General features: G+C 35.9%; 1 protein-coding gene across 4 annotated transcripts in view; it reads left to right on the forward strand.

Annotated features, from left to right (window-relative positions):
• LOC134537102 (cyclic AMP response element-binding protein A-like) overlaps nucleotides 1–6530 on the forward strand; it is a 148586-nt gene extending 142056 nt beyond the window's left edge. For all 4 annotated transcript variants that reach the window (XM_063377384.1, XM_063377385.1, XM_063377387.1 and 1 more), the window contains 3 exons: nucleotides 794–994; nucleotides 2534–2602; nucleotides 5841–6530. In XM_063377384.1, coding sequence (XP_063233454.1) covers nucleotides 794–994; nucleotides 2534–2596 — 264 coding nt within the window. In that variant the 3' untranslated portion in view covers nucleotides 2597–2602; nucleotides 5841–6530. The remainder of the gene's footprint in view (nucleotides 1–793; nucleotides 995–2533; nucleotides 2603–5840) is intronic.
• The last annotated feature ends 13970 nt before the right edge of the window (nucleotides 6531–20500 follow it).

The raw sequence follows: 20500 nt of genomic DNA on the forward strand, positions 1-20500 counted from the left end.
GCCAGACGTTGAACCCGGGACACATTGGCGAAAGGAAAGCCACCATGTATAGAGATGAACCTGGGACCTTTGGCCCCGCAAGCCATGAGCTATGACCATCGATTCGGAAGGTTGGTAGGTGGTAACCTTCAGGGCGTACGCAGGGGGAGGATATGGCCCCTCCCTGCCCCGAGATCCTCTCACTGCCACCGACAAAGGGAGAGAAGGTAAAAGCGAACAGCGAGGTAGCCCCGGGCAGGGGCCCCACATGGCCGGTGCTACCGTTGCTATGGCAACGGGGCCCATGGGTCTAGGGGGCCTGCGAAGGAAAGAAAAAAAACTTAAAACAAAAAATTAGACAATTTTAAATAAATCATAGAAAACAATTAAACAGTAAGGCCTAAATTTAGTTACGGATGAAATATTACACCAGAGTAATATTATTCGGAATATTCTGTGCGTACAGAACGTGTCTGAATCTACAACTGTGAGTAACAAAACCACCAACAATTGACGTGACACCATGTTGACAGTGCAGAACACTTACACTCATTTATTTGCCATTATTCAAAATAAATTTACGTTGACAATCGAAACACTGACTTAAAACTTGTTTTAATATGTTTTAAAAATAATTGTGAAAAGGTTTTAAAATATATAACTAAAACAATGTACATAAAGGGGAAAAAAACAATTTTTTAAATCTCTGTTAGAAAAAAAAGGGGGGGTATCATGACTTCTAGCAACGGGGCCCACAGAATGATGTGGGGGGCCTGGCCCCGGGACGCAGGCTCAGGTGTCTCGTGCCCCGCAGATCTCGGCCCAGGAGAGCCGGCGCAAGAAGAAGGAGTACATGGACTGCCTGGAGAAGAAGGTGGAGGTGCTGACCAACGAGAACTTTGACTTCAAGAAGAAGATCGAGCTGCTCGAGGACAGCAACGCGGCGATGCTGCGCGAGCTCAAGAAGCTGCAAGCCATCGTCTCCAGGGACCTGCTGGGCTCCGGTTCCTGCGCGGTGAGAGACGCAGGGGCCTGTCCCCCCCAACTTTCTAGACAGTGATATTTTTATTTCATAATATTATTCTGCCTAACTTTATTTGTAATTTCTTCACTCCTCAAATTTTATCTTAAGGAAACAATAATAATTTTAACATCGATGTATCCAATGGTCAGATACGAAAACTGCTTAAAAAGCGCTGTTTTGCACTTTTAAAATCAAAATTTTCCGTTGGAGGACCCCCGGACCCCCAAGTCTTAGTAAGAGGGGAATGGGTTTACATGACATCAAAATCATTATTCGTCCCCCCCCCCCCCCCGAACTTCATGAACACAGCTACGTCAATGAAGAGATGCCTACTTTCCAGAATTACCCTGCAACCACATTTTAGATCACTCGTTCATGCAAGTATTCTTACTGTCACCTAACGTTCTTGAGTTTCGGCTTGCATTTCCGATGGCAATACTTGAGAGACATGTGGCAAAAACTGTCAAAGATGCAGATTCTTTTGTGCATAGAACCTCATTTTATTCTACGCGCAAAGTCATTCGATTACGGGCCCTGGACCCAGGATCGGAGTTGCCCCCCTCCCCCACATGCTACATTATAATTGCGTGGTTATTTCTTACCTACACTCTTTTTATAATGTTATTTCACCTGAAAATACAGGGTAAAATTATGGCTACTATTTTATAAGTCCAAACAAAGCTTTATTTATAAAATTATTTTCCTTTAAAATAACCACAGCGAGCGTGTATATTTATTTCACACAATGGGACGAAAATAGACAGTCCTGGACCCAGTAGTCCACCCAGCCCCACCCTTGTGGGGGCCATGCGTCAAGTCAATCAAGTATTCACAATTTCTTCTATTTTCATGATAGATATAAATTGCTAAAAGATAACCCGGAACATAAATTTGTTTTCTACTGTTTCACAGTAACGAGTATGCCACTTGCATGCTTTTTTAACTACTGTGATTTTCTAACACTGGTTGTGTGCTGCATTGTTGCGATGTCGTGTTCCTTGCAAATTTTTTTTTAAACCCAGCTTAAGAGCTCTGTCGGGCGTGCAGTCAGTTTTTTTTTCCGTGACCCAAATCCGAATTCAGCAGGTGGCAACAAGCATCTATTAAGGCATGGCTTCACCCTCCTCCCATGTTGGTTTTTTTTATTTTACAGGTAATCGTCTGCAAAACACATCACATAAGATTATCATAAATTTACCCTTAAAACCACCCATTTCATTTCAAACAAACGTAAGAAAGGCAGGAAATCAAAAGGAGGGCAAAATTCCTGGGGCTTAAGCACCAGAGGGGTCCGGTGGAGTTTCCAGATATTTTTTTCTGATACTACGAAAATTACAATTCTATTGATAAAATAATTCATCGGAATGAAACTAACTAAAGGGTTGATATTATTTTGCATTCACCTAAATAGATTCATATTTTTTAGTCCTACCAACTACAGATATGTGGCTGTTTTTCAACAAATAGCCATTTTTTTAATTTAACATTGTTATAGTTTTGTTATTATTTTAAATTCCATGTGTGTTTCAGCTAAATGTTCCACAATACATCGGAGCCAAGAGCGAGTTCAGCAGTAGACCTTCAAGGTCATAAGTATAGGTACGTGTTGACATAAATTTGCTTTATAATTTAAAATATGTATTTGATTGGTTGCACCGTCTAGATTCTCTGGAGCTGTACAAGGTGTGGTGTAGTGTTAGTGTATCGAAAGGTAATCTTAAAGCCTTATTTTATTGCACGTCTGTTCATGAGCATTGAGTCAATTATTTTAATTATTACTCAGGGCAACTCAGCTTTTTTACTACCAGGAAAAATGCAAATTTTCTAAACCAACCATAAACAATGAAAGCATTTTCCATATCACTAAAGAGTTTGTGATGCAGTTGTATTTTTTTTTGTTTCATTATCAGTGATCAACAAATCACGTAGAAATGTATGGTCACGTATACAGGTAAAAGGCACTTTAAATCCCTCCACAAGAAAAGTTGGATAGAGATTGTGATGATATTTTTTTTGCACAAGTAAAGACTTGTATTCTTTAAACTATGGACTAACATATTTATTACAGTGATGCTTAGTATAATTTTTAAAAAATTGGTGCTTGTACTTATTTACATGCGTTAGAAATTATACTTATTTGGTGTAGTAAAAAATTAACTACAAATTTAATTTTGCATGGAAATAATTAATACAAATAAAATAATAAAAGGATGATATTTGAAATGCGGTCGGTAAAGTATAAATTCAATAAAATTTAAAAATTTAAATAAATACTAACTATTCAATATTTAAATAAACATTTGTCTTGCTCAGTGTTGTACCCCGGAGGTGCAACACTAGAAGGTAGTTTTTAATAACAAGCGAGAGAGGTGCTCTGCGTAAATATAGTTTTATTTTTAAACTAAATTTGAGACAAAGATAAATATTGAACATGTTCTCTGGTTCATACACTAAGTCTTGAAGTACAGTTGTACTCAGAACGACTGACTTTCTGTGGACAGAAAATAACACTTAATTGCACATCTATAAATATAAGATTTAACACAAATTATTAAAAGGTCTATGCTTGAAATTTTACTTGAACGAGACATTTTCTAAAAACGTAATTAAGGCTCTACAGTATTATATTACATATCACCTCAACAGTAAATATATCGGCTGTCATAAATTTATACACAGCAATCGAATTAGTGACAAGCAATCGAGTTAGTGACAGTGCGAACAATATTTAAAATTCTCACAAATTTACTTCATTATAAACAATTTATAAAATTAGAAATCTCCAATTTATTTCTCGTAACGTGAGAAATTTATCTATGGTTCAGATGTCTGCAAAATTGCTATTTAAAAAATTATAACATGATTTGTGGGAAAGTGATTACGTGTTTAGATGTGTATTTTCCTTGGTGTAACTGCCCTAGCTTATACCCGCCCGCAATAGTGCGTTCAAATTGAAAGTCACTCGCCTCCTGTCACGGCTTCACAGCTGCGGGGCTGCGGAGATAAGCCCTCACGGCGAGTGGACACTCACTGGCCGTGTGTACTCGCTCCGCGATGTCCTCGCCCGGACGCCCGCCTCCAGACCCTCGTGCTGCCGATTGGCTCGACGATCTCGGGGACAGCAAGTGGAACTCGCAGCTGCACAGTCTCAACTATTCCACGTGAATTACCTCGTACATGACGCTCGTGTCCCGTACAGCAGCGAACACAACCCTTTGCTTAGCGACTTTGATCGCTCATCACTCGTGCTATGCCAGTCTGGTTATAAAGAGAGTACTTAAATATATCAGCTGCCCACAACTTATGCCTGCCGGCCTTCTTTAAACGACGGCCTTAAATTATCACTACATGAAACGTTACTCGTTTCCAATAGAGCCCTGTAGCAACGAACTTCAATACTCTTCATTTGCTTACGAACTCCATTACTGTTTTTTCCTCGACCCATTTTGCTACCAAGTTCCCAAAGTCTTGTCGTACTGCACACGTCCCTTGTAGACGTAGCGCGTACAATTCCACATTTACGTTACTCGTTATCTCTTCGCCATCAACGTACTTTTTCCAGGTTCTGCACTCGTCCTCGGCGAATAAGTGTTTGTTGTAAATAAAAATTGGTGTCTTACCAGACGACAATGGCCACGTACAGCCGAGTACAAGATGTCCCTCCGTCGGGCGGACGTTCCGTGGCAGCTTCGGTACACACTCTTCTCCTCTGCTTCTGCTTCTTGGCCTGCTGGGGTCCCCCATTCCCACCAGCATGTTCTCTATGTTCCATACTGTAGTCGCCACTTGGTCACATGGCTGACGTCAGGGCCGACGCAGGCAGCCAACTTCTGAAAGTGGCGACGGGCCTGCCACCAGGCGGCAATACTTGGTGCACACCTAAGTTGCTTACACAAATATTTATACAGAACGTTATACATGTAACATGTGTATAAAATTAGTTATTTACTTTAGTAAAATAATTGACATTAATTTTTATTGATAGTGAAAATCAATAAATATGCTGAATAATTATAATAATTTATTACTTTAATTATTATTTATTAAATAATCATGTGATAGTTATATTTCAAATAAATTATACATACAGGAACATAACCTGACTTACATAAATACACTTGGAAAAGTTTATAAATAAAATTTCTACCCCTATTATTCACAGTAAATAAATGTTTTTTAATTATATGGACCAGTATTCAATATCAATCACTAAAGTATATGATTTAAAAGGACATATATAACTTTTATTTGTATGTAGCCTTTTTTCCATCTTGTCAATTTTTGTTGCATGCTGCACATGCATCGTAAAACTTCATTCTCATAATTTTTTCATAACGCGCCTGAAGAAGTATAACTTTAAAAAATGATAACACTCAACTTTGCACATGATTTAACATTTCTTGAAAGATACATTTTTGAAAATAAAAAGTTTTAAATACAGGCGTGAGTTTTCTAAAAAAAGGCCATTTAAAAAAAAGTATGGTCTAATTAAATTTTGTTCATTTTATATAAATTATTGGTACATGCCATGAGAGTCTGCTAAGCCGTGGCCAGGGGTACATGTACAATTTATTGCTAGGGGGGAGGGGGCACAGAACCACTTTGCTCGCTGTTTGCTTTCAAATTCTTTCCTTTTGTTGGTGGGGATAATAGATTTTGATAGATTTTTTTTAGGATTTAGGGAGAGGGTATATTCCCCAATCCCCTTTTGCATTATCCCCTGACCGAGGAATTGTATTATACATTTTTCACTCAAAATCCCTTTGCCTTGAACCCTATAAAAACACTCATAATTGATGAACCCGAAACGTAATGGTGATAACACCTTGTGTTGCAGTGTATCGACAGCCAGGGACGAATAGCTGGCTCCGACACTATTTGGCTGTTGCTAGTCTTCCATTGCAAGAACGTGAAGCATTGGCCCGAGTTCAAATGTTTGTCAAAAACTACTCTGCTCACAATCTTGAAGGGAAATTTTTTATTCGTCAAAGTGTTACTGCTGGTGAACTGTCACGGAAGTTTTGTTTTGTTGAAATTGAGTGGTAGTAGTGAATAATGAATAAACCAAAGTCGTCAATCTGCATTCCATTTTATAGGTAATGGCAGCTGTTACTGATATCAAACTTAGTGTGGTGTGTAGTTGTTTTATCTATGCTAACGTTTTTTTTTGTGTTTCATGTTATTAAATTATTTGAATTTTTATATTTGTGTAAAATGGTAATTTAAAAAAAAATGTCTGTGTTCACAATTCTCTAAAAATATTTTTAAAAATGTGAATATCTTAAGTAGTTACAGTAAGACCTGTTGATAACCACTTTTTGGTTATCTGATGAACTATTTTGTGTATCTGGATTCTGACAGTTCAGGAGTGCTAAAGAAGATACAAACTCGTTTATCACATGCCTTATCATTGCCTCCATGATATAGGCGTTGGACTGGCGAGACTAAGGTCTGTCACTGACTCACATTTAATAGGAATATTATGCAATGATCCTTTCATCTTATAACACATTAACTAAGGCAAAAAGAGAGTATTGATTATCCCCCTACTGCTTTAAAGATTCCAAACAAGAATTTTTCTACCATTAAACACATTTCAGCTAAGTGATTCAGAAACCTTGAACATGTTGTACAGATAATTTATTCTTATAAAGTTTTGTACAACCTTTGTTGGTTCAGGCAGGCAGATAGTTGCAGTTCTGAAATCATATATTTGACCTTACATCTTTTATTTTCCTCAGTGTTTAGTAATACAACTTTAAAGCACAGGTATAAATTTGTATGATATTGATACTAAGTGTTAACTATTAGTTGTGGCCTTAAATACTATAATGGTTTCTATCTCTCAACATTCATTATGTGCAAAAGGAAAACAAACATTCTGAAACATTTCAAAGTGAGCCTGAAAATGCAGGTGAAAGCCTGCAGATTACTACTGTAAACAATAGCACACAATAACAGTAAACTGAAAAGCCATGCACATAGAGCAGATAGTACTTAGCAAATTTCTATGATATATTCACAACATCAAACAACTTTGTTTTCATAAAGGTAATCTAATCACACAGATTCATTTCTTGAGATTAGATAATAAAATTTTGGGTGACGTGACGACAAGAAGTTATTTTTTGTACGTGAATAAACTTTGTTAACGATTCTACAATATATTTGTTCCTCACAGTTCTGTCAATTTTATAGTTTTTTTTATGTAAACATAGTTTTATCTGCGAGTTCAATACCTACCTATGTACATAACACTGAAGTTTCAAAATTACCATGGTCTTTTTTTTTTGGTGAGATAACTGCATTTACCAACATGTGAAATGTGATACATGCGTTAATTTAAGAAGTGAGGTAGGTAGACTATTAGATGGAAAAAAAAAAAAAATTTTGTATGTAATTGAAATAAGCCTTCTCTAAATTGCAACCAACTGCCCAAACCACGGGCGTGGATCCGGGAGGGGAGGTGGGGGGGGGGGGGGGGGGGGGGGGGGCATTCCCCTTCCCACGAGAATCAAAAAGTCCCTATCCGAGGGGCCCGCCTGTTCTCGAAAAGTAGTAACAGAAATGGTAATGATAAATGTAATCACGGCCCTCCCCCCTTGGAATCATACAGATTTTTCCCCGCGGTCCATACCTGTGGCTTTAGATTTACTGTGCTTCACCCACAAATAAAATGTTAAGACTACAAACATAATGCAAAACATTTTTGGAACAAACTATTTACATATGATTAAAATTAACAAAAGAAAATGTTACTAACATAATGATATGTAGTCTCATTAAGTGTAAATAACTTATTTATATAAATATACATTTTTACAGTTTTCTGAACACAAGCATAGTACGCTTAATGCTTCAGACTTAAAATTCCTGTAAAATAGAGTTGGTTGAAATTTTTGGGAAAAAAATATTTTGTAATATGGTATTTAGAACTAGTTGGTGTATGTAGAGATATTCCAAAGATATAATGGTAGAGTCTACATAGCAAACCATGTCTTTAGCAACATGTAAATAATTTTATACTATAATAGTATAGTTTGAATTGTAACATAAATTATTGCAAACAGTTCTAATTTTTTTTTAAATGAAGATCATATGTAACTGACTGCCTGTAAATGTGAATAACTGTACGTATTAGGTACTTTGATACTAGAGAAAAAAAAGAGTAAATAACTGTATTTTTGTATTTAAAGTTATGGAACAGAAAACATGGTACAACCGTGAATAATGCTGATAATGTATCTCGAAATCAAGTAGCAACATAAACTTCACAACAAAACTTTGTCTGTAAGATTGTCATAATTTATTCATGAGATACAGTTACTAGAGAAACTTTTAAAAGGTGTTATATATTAGCATTGTTCCCACTGTTATGTACATTTACAATATTGTATGTAAATTAGTGTTAAATTTTTTTATGCTTCAGATAATTAATATTTTATATTTGATATATAATTTTGTAAAAAAAAAAAGAGAAATTAACACTAAAAAGAGCCTAAGAGTATTGTTTAAAATGTACAATTGTATATCTTTGTTGGACACAGAGTATTTTTTAAATGGCTTTAGAAAAATATGTAGTGTTAAATATATTTTCATAAAGCATAATGTACATGTAGACAAGTCACTTTGATGTCAATTTTATCTTTAGCCTCAATACAGTTTGCCTTTTTGCAATTGATCCTTTCATACATTATCCGCTGTAGCCAACTGACCAGTCTGTAGCATATAACAACAGGGCTCAATTTCTGTGTGCAAATAATATAGAATGAATTGCAGAATAGCTGACAAAATACTATAGGAACACACTGATTGTGTCTTCTAAGACTACACATGAAATATGTTTTGTATAAGATGAAATTATGATACTTTATACATTGAGATATTACCTATGCTGTATAATGTTGCTTCATTATACTAAGTCAGTAAAGATGACCTGTCACTGTCATCACAAAGTGTAATTAAGTTGTTTTGATTTTAAATTAACTGTTGTATGTATTATAATTTTAACTTGATTTAAATATAAACTACCAAATGGAAAGAAATTACTTTAAATGTCTTAACAAGAGACACAGTGTATTCACCTTGCTACTGAAAAATTACCAAGTCTGTAGTACTACAGAGCTAAGCAATACCTAGCATAAGTCTCTGTAAAAACATCAGCTATTCCTGATACATTAAACAGGCTTACAACATTTGTACTTAAAAATAGATTTGCATGACTTACAGGCAGACAAGCAAATTACAATTGCAATGTTTTACTGTAAACAGTGTAAACTCATGTTTGAAACATAACGCTGAGAACTTTCAGCCCAGTTAAAGAGGTGCACATATTTAATTTTAAAAATACATTGGTGCGTACTTCATGCATAAATAGTATCACCTGGATTTAATTTCGGGGAGGGATACTTCTGAATAAACTTCACTTTTCAGTGCACAGTATTTGAAGTGCTACCACAAATGCAAAGAGTACTATCTCTATCCCAAAAAATTTAACGGGGGAGGATATAGCACGATTTCCTGCTCCCTGCTATCGCCCTGCAAAAGCTATACATTGTTAAGTGGAGACACATGATACAAGTTTGTACACTAAAATAACATACATGATCCACCATCATGGAGCTTGAAGTGTGTTGTAGCCCATTATAAATTAATCATTTTGCTAAACATACATATTTGCAAAATATTTAGGTACCTACCCAGTGTACAGATACTTCTATTAAATGAGAAAAATGACCTTTTAAAAAGTTATATGCACTAGAAGCAAATTATTTCAGCTCGACAACACTGTATTTAGAAAAAGGCTTTCTCAGATTCCTGTATTTTTATACTAACGAGACATGTGCAAAGTTGGGCTAGATGAGCGCAGTGAAGATTCAATCACACTTTTTACCAGTCTGTGCTAAGATTAGGGCTGAGTTTATAAGGTTGGCAAGAAATGCAAGAATGCAACAAGCAAATAACACAAGAAAAATAAGTAAGTTTATAAGACACTAAGTAAAACATCATAAATCATAAAACTTTAAATGGTAAAAACACTCTTCATAAATTTATTCCATGATAGGTAGGTAATTGTTTTCACAAAAAAATGTGACATTCTTATTAATTTGATTTAAAAGCATAATTTTCTTCCACTGTGCAATAGTTGGACAAGTAAACACATGATGCATGCAATAAAAAGAATCCTATCTTTACACATTACGTCTACACCTATAATAGTTGTCGGAACATTTCACTTCAATTATAGAAGGCGCAAGCCAAAACACAAGTAGTTGAAAGTTACACGATGCTTACATTTCTATATATTTTTTTTTTTTTACTTTGATTTCTTGCGTACGGAAGTTTATAAACCTGGCTTTAGTATGGGGCTCAAAGATTTACTCTCTGCAGACCTATCAAATTTTTCCAAAGTTAATTTTGATATCCCGTTCCTGTTTTCCCAGGAAAATAGAAAATGCATGGGGTTATTATTATGAGACTGGTGTTTAACTATTTTTTTTAATGCGAAGGAAAATGTTAAGGGGCCCGTCTAGTAAGGGGTGTATTTATCTTCGTGAGGCGGGATGATACGAAGCTCGCTGGTGCTTCTAGCGCAGTGTCTCGTAGTGACGATACTTGAGTGATAACCATAGATGGCAGAGAAATAAAGATAAAGATGTGATGCAAGTCCCTAGAGTGCTTTCAAGAATCTGTACCTAGTGTTCAGTGCCTGAAAATAATTATTCAAAAAACATGTTTTTTTAGACATTACCACTCTCCTAAAAACAAAATATGGAAACCGAACTACTCTTCCACCCTTAGACCCCATTCTGATATCTTGAAAAGGTTTTCTAAGAGTGCAGTTTTTTTCCGAAGCTCTGCAAGTTGTATGTGCGCCCAGACAGGCTGCTATGAAATTTTAAACTACGCAATCTTCCGTCATCTCTCTTTCCCTGTAAATGTGTGCTTAAAATCTTATTGGGGCAGATTGGTTTGGAAAACGGATCGCACTAGAGAAAGGTTGACGCATGCCGCTCGGTGGAAGCTCGTAGGTCAACCTCACAGTTATCACCTCCCCCCTTCCCACTCAACAGTACTAGATCACACAGCTGTGCACTGCGCAAGAAAGAAAGTGCACACCAACTCAAACTCTGCTTCACCCGCCATTTTGAATTTTTTTATTTCCAATTAAAAGTTTGTTTGAGAAAATATTAAATATTTTAAATTTGAGCTGATAAAAGCTACTTTGTACACATTGCCCAGGGACACAACTCCAGAATATATACTTCTTTGATTGCCAATGAAAAATTTTCAAGGCAAAACTTTTAATCAATAATATTTTCCTGAAATTTTACAAGGAGCAGAAAACATGCAGTTTATACCTGGTGACCAAATTTGCTACATAACACAAATTTCAATGTGCATGTAATAAGACACTGTAGAAACTGTCCTAAAAAAGATCGGGGATGAAATTTCAATAACCCAACAAGGGTTGCCTTGCGGTGACACACATTAGAAGCATTAGCGAGCTATAAATTCTACTTTTCAATAAGAGCCTCAATCGAGTCTCCAGGATGGCAGTTTCCTTAGTAAACCTCACACCACTCTAGTGTGTATAATTATTTGTACCTTGTAAATACCACTCATCCTTTATAATTTCACAGTTTTATTTACATTACACTTATGTAACCATTTAACTAGTAAATATTTTTATAGAGATTTCCCGATGAAAACCTCTTAATCTCCCACCTCAGATATCACTGATAAATACACTGACCAATACGGATGGTGTTTAGATCTTCTCCATAACTCTGCCTGTGAGTTTAGCTGCTACGTTTAGAGTAGAACAGGGTCTTGACCACTATTAACGAAAGGGAAAGGTTGTGATTTTGAGATATATATACATATGTGAAGCTACGTTACGTAAACATTTTTGTATTGTGTACCTATCTCTATCAGTGTCGTGTAGCCACTTTCAGATTGCCTAAATTTTTTTAATTACCATATGTCTACCGTGTTCAAGTGTAATGAGGGTAGAATGAAGAGAGAACTGTTTTACGTGTTCCTTTCACATTTCTTTGGTGTGACCGGTGGCCCCGTTTGGAATGACTGCGTTTTCACACGTTCTTTGAATGGCTCTTGCAGTGTGGTAGACTGATTCAAGATGCTATTTTGAACGTACGCCATTGCTGGTTTACTCTGTACGTCATGAGACACCTCATTAACAGACAAAAAATAAAGATAAATATGCTAACACACAGAAAACAAGCCAAAATCAGTCACGTCAAAAGTTAAATTAATCAGTGCATAATTTGCTAGTCTTGAAAGTTTTAAAATGTTATGATTTTAACATTAAACTTATTTCTAGACCAGGTATGGCCAACTTCACTCTTTTTACGAAAGCCATAAAATTTTAATTTATATAAAATTACCTAACCAAATTTTTTAATGTTGTAATATTCTGTAGAGTAACCAATAAATAATACAACATGTGGCATATGATGAAGAAACAAAAAATAATCCTCTTAAAAAAGTATCTAGAATTTACAAAAAAAAAATAAATATAAATAATAAATTTCAGTATTTCTGGAGAAAATATCGTGGCTTTGGAACAGTGTCTGCTGAAAACTTATTCTACATGCATGCAAACAAAGACGGCTTGTATAAAACAGTAAACGTGATAGTACCTATTTAATTGTTTAAATATTTTTTAAGTGGTCCTCCGGTAGGCCAGCACTAGCTAAGAGGGTTCAAAAGGTCGTACTGTGTAGGCGATAACCACGCTCAGTGCATTCATACATTGTCCGAGTCAAACGTCTCGTCAGCTCGGCCCTCGAATGGTCCTCGGGACAACTCGGATGCCTGCAGCCGACATCCACGACGGCTCAGCTGCATACAGACTGTTACAAAAACATTGACTGCTGGTTTCCTCGGACGTTTCCTGCAGTGATACACATTTGCTACGTCTCGCCCGAAAAGTAGCAAGTTTGCCGGGAGCACTGTATCGGAAACTGGACGGGAAATGCAGGGAAAGATTAAACTGGAGAGAGATTACTGTTCAAAATAAAGTTTACCTCGTTTTTGAAAGATCTGTGGGTACGGATGCCTCCCTTGCAGGATTTAAATTTAAAAAAAAATGAATAAAAAAAATAAGCAAAGCCTGAATTAAAAAGTTATAGCAACTTGGGATTCATAAGGTTACAGAGAATTCATTTTAGAAGGGTTATTATCATAATCCTTAGTGGACTACAATAATGTATTTCCTCTTCATTATAGTTCGACATGCCTCATACACAGAAGCAGCAGGTATTATGTTTCCAAATAGTCTAAATCTAATGTCGGTTTGCACGTGTGTGACCGTAAGCATGTCTTTCATACCAACTTTAAATGTGTTTTTCATGTATTTAATAACATTAATATATATTTACGACTTGTTTTAACGCAATCACCACACAATTTACTTAAGTTCGAAATTGTTAAAAACTAATAAAAACCAAAATAGGAAATGTTAATTTTTTTTCTTCTCAAACCAAATTATTACTTAAATTTCTATTTGTAAACGTGGGAGTTCTAAAAGTCTACTGTTCCCTGATATTTTAGTGTGACAAGCGGTTTTCTTTAAAAATTTAATTGTAAAGAAAACTTACCAGTACTCATAAAAAAAATGGTTATAATGCAACTGCCATTCACACAACCCTGGCTACGGTCCTGGAATGTGTTCTGAAAATACAGCCAGTCCCTATTCTAAACTAGCGTTGAGCTCTCATCATGTGCTGCATGTACTCCACTAACATTTTTGTTATCATTGCAAGTGAATTTATCTCAAATTTAAGTGAAGTACGAAAATGTTTTATAGAAATATTTATGCTAGTTACTTATTTTTAAGTGTTAATAAAAAAAAATGTGTGCTATTTGTCTTTTATTTTTGTTGAGTTTTCGTTTAAGCTTGTGTGTAAAAAGCTTTATCAATTTGCATTGTATATAATTTTTTTTTTTTTTTTTGCATTTTCACATTGATAGTGTAATTTTTGTACATTTCATGGATGAATAGGTATTATTAGTTGTGTTCATATTTGTAGACAAGGTGAAAGAAGGTGTTATTTCTTGTGTGTGAGTGTATATACAATGAATTGAATCAACTTTTAAGAGGTGGTTGATTTTAAATTTTTGATTAAGAGTAATACATCCTAAGGTGAACATGTATGCACTTAGCCTAACTGTAAAGTACTGCAAAGCAATGCAAACATAATATCAGTTATTGCCAGTAATGTACATACCTTGTTTTAATGTATTCATTATTGTTTTCGAGATCTAAAGATACTGTTTTAAATTATTTACTCATCCAACTTTTTTTAATCAATTATATTAAATTTGTATCATCAAAAATTTTTAAAAAAACCTAATGAGTATGCTCATTCTTTTTCTACCGTAAAGAATATTTTATACAAAGTACATTACGTAAAATAAATAATGTGACCCTAAAAAAATTGCAGCTTACAATCATTTGTCTCTCCTTACCCTATCTTACGTAAGAATCATAATCAGGTTTTATAAAATATTGTAGTAGGACAATATAGGAAACTCAGGCCTTTTAACATGGCGAATGTTGGCGAGACCCAACTGCAGCGATCCTAGCGGCTCAGCCTGAAGAACACTCATGAAATTCATATTCTCTTGTATTACAATGGCCAATCTCTGCACAGATTTTCTCTCGTCATTTAAAATATTGTTGTGGTCGCAGGGGCGTAGCCTTGGAGGGGGGGGGGAGGTAAAACCCCCTCCCCCCCCTTAGCTCCAAATCTTTAGTTAATTTCTTATTCATCACTCAAACAAATTTCATATTAAAATTAATACAATTTTTACCATTACAATATTTAATTTTAAGTACCGAAAACTGCTAAAATAGCACTATTTTACACCTTAAAATCTAAATTTTCCCGGGGACCCCCCGCTTTAATACGGGGGTGGGGGGCCAAGCTTTTTAACACCCCCCATACACAAATCCTGGCTACGCCACTGTGTGGTCGAATAATGAATTTAAACTCCATATAGTTGTATGAAAACAGTGTATTCATAACCAAAAAAAGTTTTCATAATCTACAATAATATATGGACTTAACTGTCATGAAAAAATGTCTTAACTTTGAACAAGCGACAGATCATACAACTCTTTTAACAATGAAAAATATTCAACTGTAACCTGAACTTTTGTTTAGTAATTCTGTGAAACATAATAAAATCTATAAAATTGTAATTTCCTAATAAGTGCTCAACTGAATATATAGATAAGGAAAGCAACTTGTATAAGAAAAATAATTAAAATTCCAAAATGATTTATATTGTTTCCTAACATGTTTTTTAATCATTACCTAAGATGGCATTGCGATACTTCAAGTAGTTTACCAAGTGGTTAGGTGAGGTTAGCTACATTAAAATACTTTGAAACCATGTGAATGGTTGGTAGGGCTTAAGTTAGTTACATTAATCTATATATACAAACACATATATAAAAGGTAAAGGGGTATTTTTGTAAATTCTCAGTTTTCTCCGCAAACACTCACCGCCTTCCTCTTCTTGGCGTCATGCCCAATTTTTTTTTTTTTTGCTGTGGCAATTTCATGCTAACTGAAATTTACAGACGTGCTATTTAAGACTGCGGCAGTAAAATTAACATAGCGCTAAATGAATTCACGCAATCTGAAGACATGCTTAGTGAGGGATTGATGTATGCAAGTGTAAAGTATGCAAGTATCAAAAAGTGTGCAAGTTTGCAAGTGTCAAGTATGCAAGCGTGCAAGTGTGGAATTATGCGTTGTCATTCCTACCTCCCCCCTGCCGTCTCCTACTCTCCCGGTTCCCCCACCACGAACCTAACTCTTCCCCTTATGTGATCGGAATTTTCGTAACGCTCGAGAATTGTAGCCCCTTCAGCAAAGAAGTTTCACTTCAAAAATAATAAAAAAAAATTCTATAACGTCACACATTTTCGCAACCCACTTCCATTCACTATAGATCTAGGACCATAATATGCAAGCTAAATCTTTACCATAGCTACATCAACATCTCAGGTAGCAGTATGGTTCATACATGCATCACTGCAGAGACAGACCACACAGGAAAATAGATTTTGTAGAAAAGTATGAAAAAGATACATATTTGAATGACCATGATGCATTGTAGGGTTAAATTACAGATGATTCTGAAAAAGAGATACTTCTCGGATATCATAAAAAATACATATGCATAAGTCATTAGGTATTAATAACTGTACAGGTAAGCAGATATTTAACAAAATAATGCAACATGTATATAACCAATAATTTGTGTGATTCATATATGAATCATGATTTACAGAGCACAGTTATATTTCATGAACTCATTCAGACTGTATCTGATGTTTCAGAATTATTCAAACATGCTGGATAAAATTTTCAAATGTTGAGACATGTCTTAGCATTTAATTTGGAATTGAATAAAATACTTTTTTTTAACTAAAATTTATATTATTAAAAAAACTCTATTATAATTATGAACTTGACTCATTTATCTAAAATTGTATTTTATTATATATTTATAATTTGCTTTAAATAATTTAATATGAAATAATTAAATAAATATGTACTTAATTATTCAAATAACAGTACCTTTACAAAAGTTGAATTTAAAAATTTAGGCTATAGTTCAAAATTCACAAATTAAACTTATAACTAAGTACATGTGGGTTTTGTATGTTTTAGATGTCAGTATGTATACTATGTTGATGAAAAAAGAATAAGAAAAACTATGCATTTTGAAGGCATACAGGTCTTATTATTGAGTATACCTTGTGGAAGTGAGGAAGAATTATATACATACTAATAGTAAAGATGAAAATGCAGGAGAGGTTTCCACATACAACAGCAACAGTCAGAATGAATTTTCATCTTCTTTGATTGCTGTAGTTACGGAAGTTTATGCTCCGTCAGATGCCAATCTTTAAAAAAAATTCATGGTGACAAAGACATCATGATGAAAAAATCTAGACACTCGGCCTGAAAATACTGGGATTGTTGAGCAATGGTAATGTACAAAATGCACAGACAGATAATATGTTTGTTTCTTATGGACAACAATATGCCTTCTTTAAATGATTCATGCAACTGGGAATTTTGATTGAATACAGTTTCTTAGTCATACGCCATTGCAGTTGTCATGGAAAAATTCAAGAATGAAAATTAAGAAATTAAAACGAAAACATACATGCAAAAAGAAAACAGGCCTAAATCAGCTGATGTAAAACAGATATACCCAACAATGTACCTAAACAGTTATTACGGACACCAACGAACACAAGGGATTTCTTTTGACGAATCATCTGTTCTCCTTATCAGGCAAACAGACTGATGTCGTTTTGGGATTGGCTGCAGAATACGCAACTTTTTATGTTTTTTTTATTTATTAATTTTTAGTGGCCTACAGCTGTGCACCGTCATCCTTTTTTTATGCGAAGCCTTCTATTATTATATCATCGATAAAATTGCCGTATGTAGATTAACACCCATGCCTTACCCGGGACTCGAACCCACAGCCCCTCGCACCGAAGCCGGTGTGCATCAGACTAGACTGGTCGGCTTAATATGCGACTTATTTAAATAAAGTTTAGATCTCTGTAGTCGGCCAGAGCCATACACAAGAAAACACGCGGCAGTTAATTGATAAGATGCTTTTGACTGAAAAACGAAGGGCTGAAGGCTTAGAAGTGCGGTCGTTAATTTTTAATGTAATTAATTAGCATTAAAAATATATAAGTAAAAATGGAGAATATATCTTGTCATTACAGCTCAATTTATTGCTGTAGGCTAATCCACCACTAGGAAACACACTTAGGAATTAAATTAGGAAACTAAAGGGAAATTAAGGGAAAACAACACACGGCACTGATGTCATGACATGTAGCCACATTATTTTGTACTTACTTTTGCGTGCTTGTTGGAGGGCGCTTTCCGGCAGAGAGGAATGGTACTGGCGGGGTGGGGACTGGACTTAACAACCCAAGGCGTTAGGAATCTGTTAAAGAAAAAAACACCCGATAAGCCAAATAAAACATCGGTTCAAATAGAGGATCTCAAACAGGATGTTTATATTATTGTTGAACTTATATTCAATGAAAATACAAAAAAAGCCTGAAAAAATTATAGGTATTCCATTGTGCTTGACACAAAACTCGAGGTAAATAAAATAGGTATTTTTTTTTGGAAGTGCACTAAATCAAGAGGAAATAATTATGTGTTTCCGATCGTGAATGATGAGATGGATATGAATATTGCAGACATCATCGGTAGGTAGGTACTGTGCAACCTGTAAAAATCAATAGATGGTGCCATACTTTCCCATTTGAGCTCAAGCGCGGCTCCAGAAGGGGGGCGGTGGGGGTGATAGCCCCTCTCAAGACCAATTTTATTGATTAGTGTATATTTATGTTTACTTAAATATTTAATTGCATATGTGACGTCGTACCGACCATGGCCTTTAAGCCCGTGCTCCGCACCGCCAGTACCGTATCCCGTTTTCGGAGCGCGCCCCTTGCCCAGCCGGATTGAGTCAGGCGAGCGCCTCGGGCGTGACCTCAAAAGACAACAAACCTCATTAACAGTCACCGCGGCCACTGGCCTTAATTAAAATGCCCGTGACTATGATCGTGTCAGATTAGAAGAAATCCAACTAAAACGGCTCACAGTGAGACAATATGTTGATAAATTTACAGTCGCCAACTTGATGCCACAATTCAAATAATTAAGTACTACTATAAAACAGTTGTTAAGCCTTAAGCACACAATTACCAGGTGCTACCTTTTAATTGAGCACCTGGAACGTGTTTTTAGCTTATAATAGAGCAAATTAAGTTAATATAAGTTTTTTGACGCCGACTCACAAAGAAGAGAAAGTTTCACTTCCTTGCGAGGCGGCCATGTCCGGCAGTCTCGAACCACTCCGCGCCGGGAACAGACGTGTGTCCGTGGGCAGCATCCAAGTTTTCTTTCTGTGATCATTTTATTCTGCACTAAATATTTAAATTTAAACCTCTTATTAATTCATAAGCTGCCCACGTCGACTCGGCGCGTATTTTATGGAACCGGGCCTATCCCGACCGTCTTCATCCTGATACCGCGCTGCAGATCGTATCACTCACGTAAGTGTTTCGCCGAATTTAGGAGCCCGCTCATAGAGCCCCCCCTGCACCCGTTAATGTTCGGCGCTGGCCGTCTCCAGCGAGCATCGACCCGCGTCCTGCGAGACTGCCGCGGTAACCATTAGTGTCGCGTAGTGTTGATGTTTTTTCTGTGTTAATTGTGTAACGGCTAGACGTCGCCAAGTGTTGGTGAGAGTGTTTTGTAGCGGGACTAGATTAAAGGTAATTCTCACCAACTAGTGTATACTAATTTTCCGTAGTCTCCCGTCCTTCATACTGCCGAGCGGCCTTCACAGTCAAGGGAGAACCATTCAGGTTAGATTCAAGCCATGTACCTTGCGGGCACACGGAGGCAGAGTACTCACAACCCAACATCAACGGCCTAGCAGTCCGCTAGCCTGGCGCCCCTCCAGACAACAGCAGCATCGCGACGCCCATAGCGCCCATCAGGTACCCCCCGGACCTTTCACAGAGGTCGGGTGACGGCAGGTTCTGTATATGAAACCTGTAATTTCTAAATAATATTCCAAGGCCAATATCTGACCACTTTCATTTTTTGCAACTACGACATTTCTTTGTGCGATAGCCCCTCCCGGAAAGTCATCCTGAAGCCGCCATTGTTTGAGCTTGTTAACTAAACTGCAGCAGTAAATGTAAAATTAGACATATCGAACCATTTTAGTATAAATTAAAATTCCAAAACACTAAAAAATATAAAAATGTTTACTGTTTAGTTTTTTTTGAGCAATATTGTAAATTTATTTTAACTTTTTATACAAATTTTGTTACCTGATCACCAACTAACATAAACAAATCATTAAATTATTGTAACTGGCTTTAGTTACCTGGTATCAGGGGGTAACTTAAGCCACCATATTTTATTTTGTTTGTATTGACGACAATCATCAGTGTTCCCCCGGCTCACATAGGCCGTTATGTCCCATTGGCATTACTTCAAGTCAGCGCCCTCTCCTTTTTTTCTTTGTCAGTGCAATTGTAAGAAACATTTGAAGTGCAGAGAGTAGAATGGCCCCATGGCCGATATCTCGAAAGCCGCTAGGGTTTAGTGTATTATTTCGCCATAGGTAAATGCAATTAAAATCATTATCATAACATATATATTTCAATTTTTTGCTTAAATATTTGAGGTTTATAATGTGTATTGTTTTCGTCGTAAAATATCAGCTAAGACAATTGTGCGGCCAATTTGCTGTTTGCTAACCTTGAGGTAAGAACTTAAAAACTTACTTATTCGGTCGTATGAAATTGGCTCTTACTATTCCGATAGCAGTGATAGCTTAAAAAACAGATGCTAAATCTTTATTATTATTATTTTTTCTAGTTACAGC

The sequence above is a fragment of the Bacillus rossius genome, chromosome 11 (assembly GCF_032445375.1).
Source record: "Bacillus rossius redtenbacheri isolate Brsri chromosome 11, Brsri_v3, whole genome shotgun sequence".
In the NCBI taxonomy this organism is placed as follows: Eukaryota; Metazoa; Arthropoda; class Insecta; order Phasmatodea; family Bacillidae; genus Bacillus; species Bacillus rossius.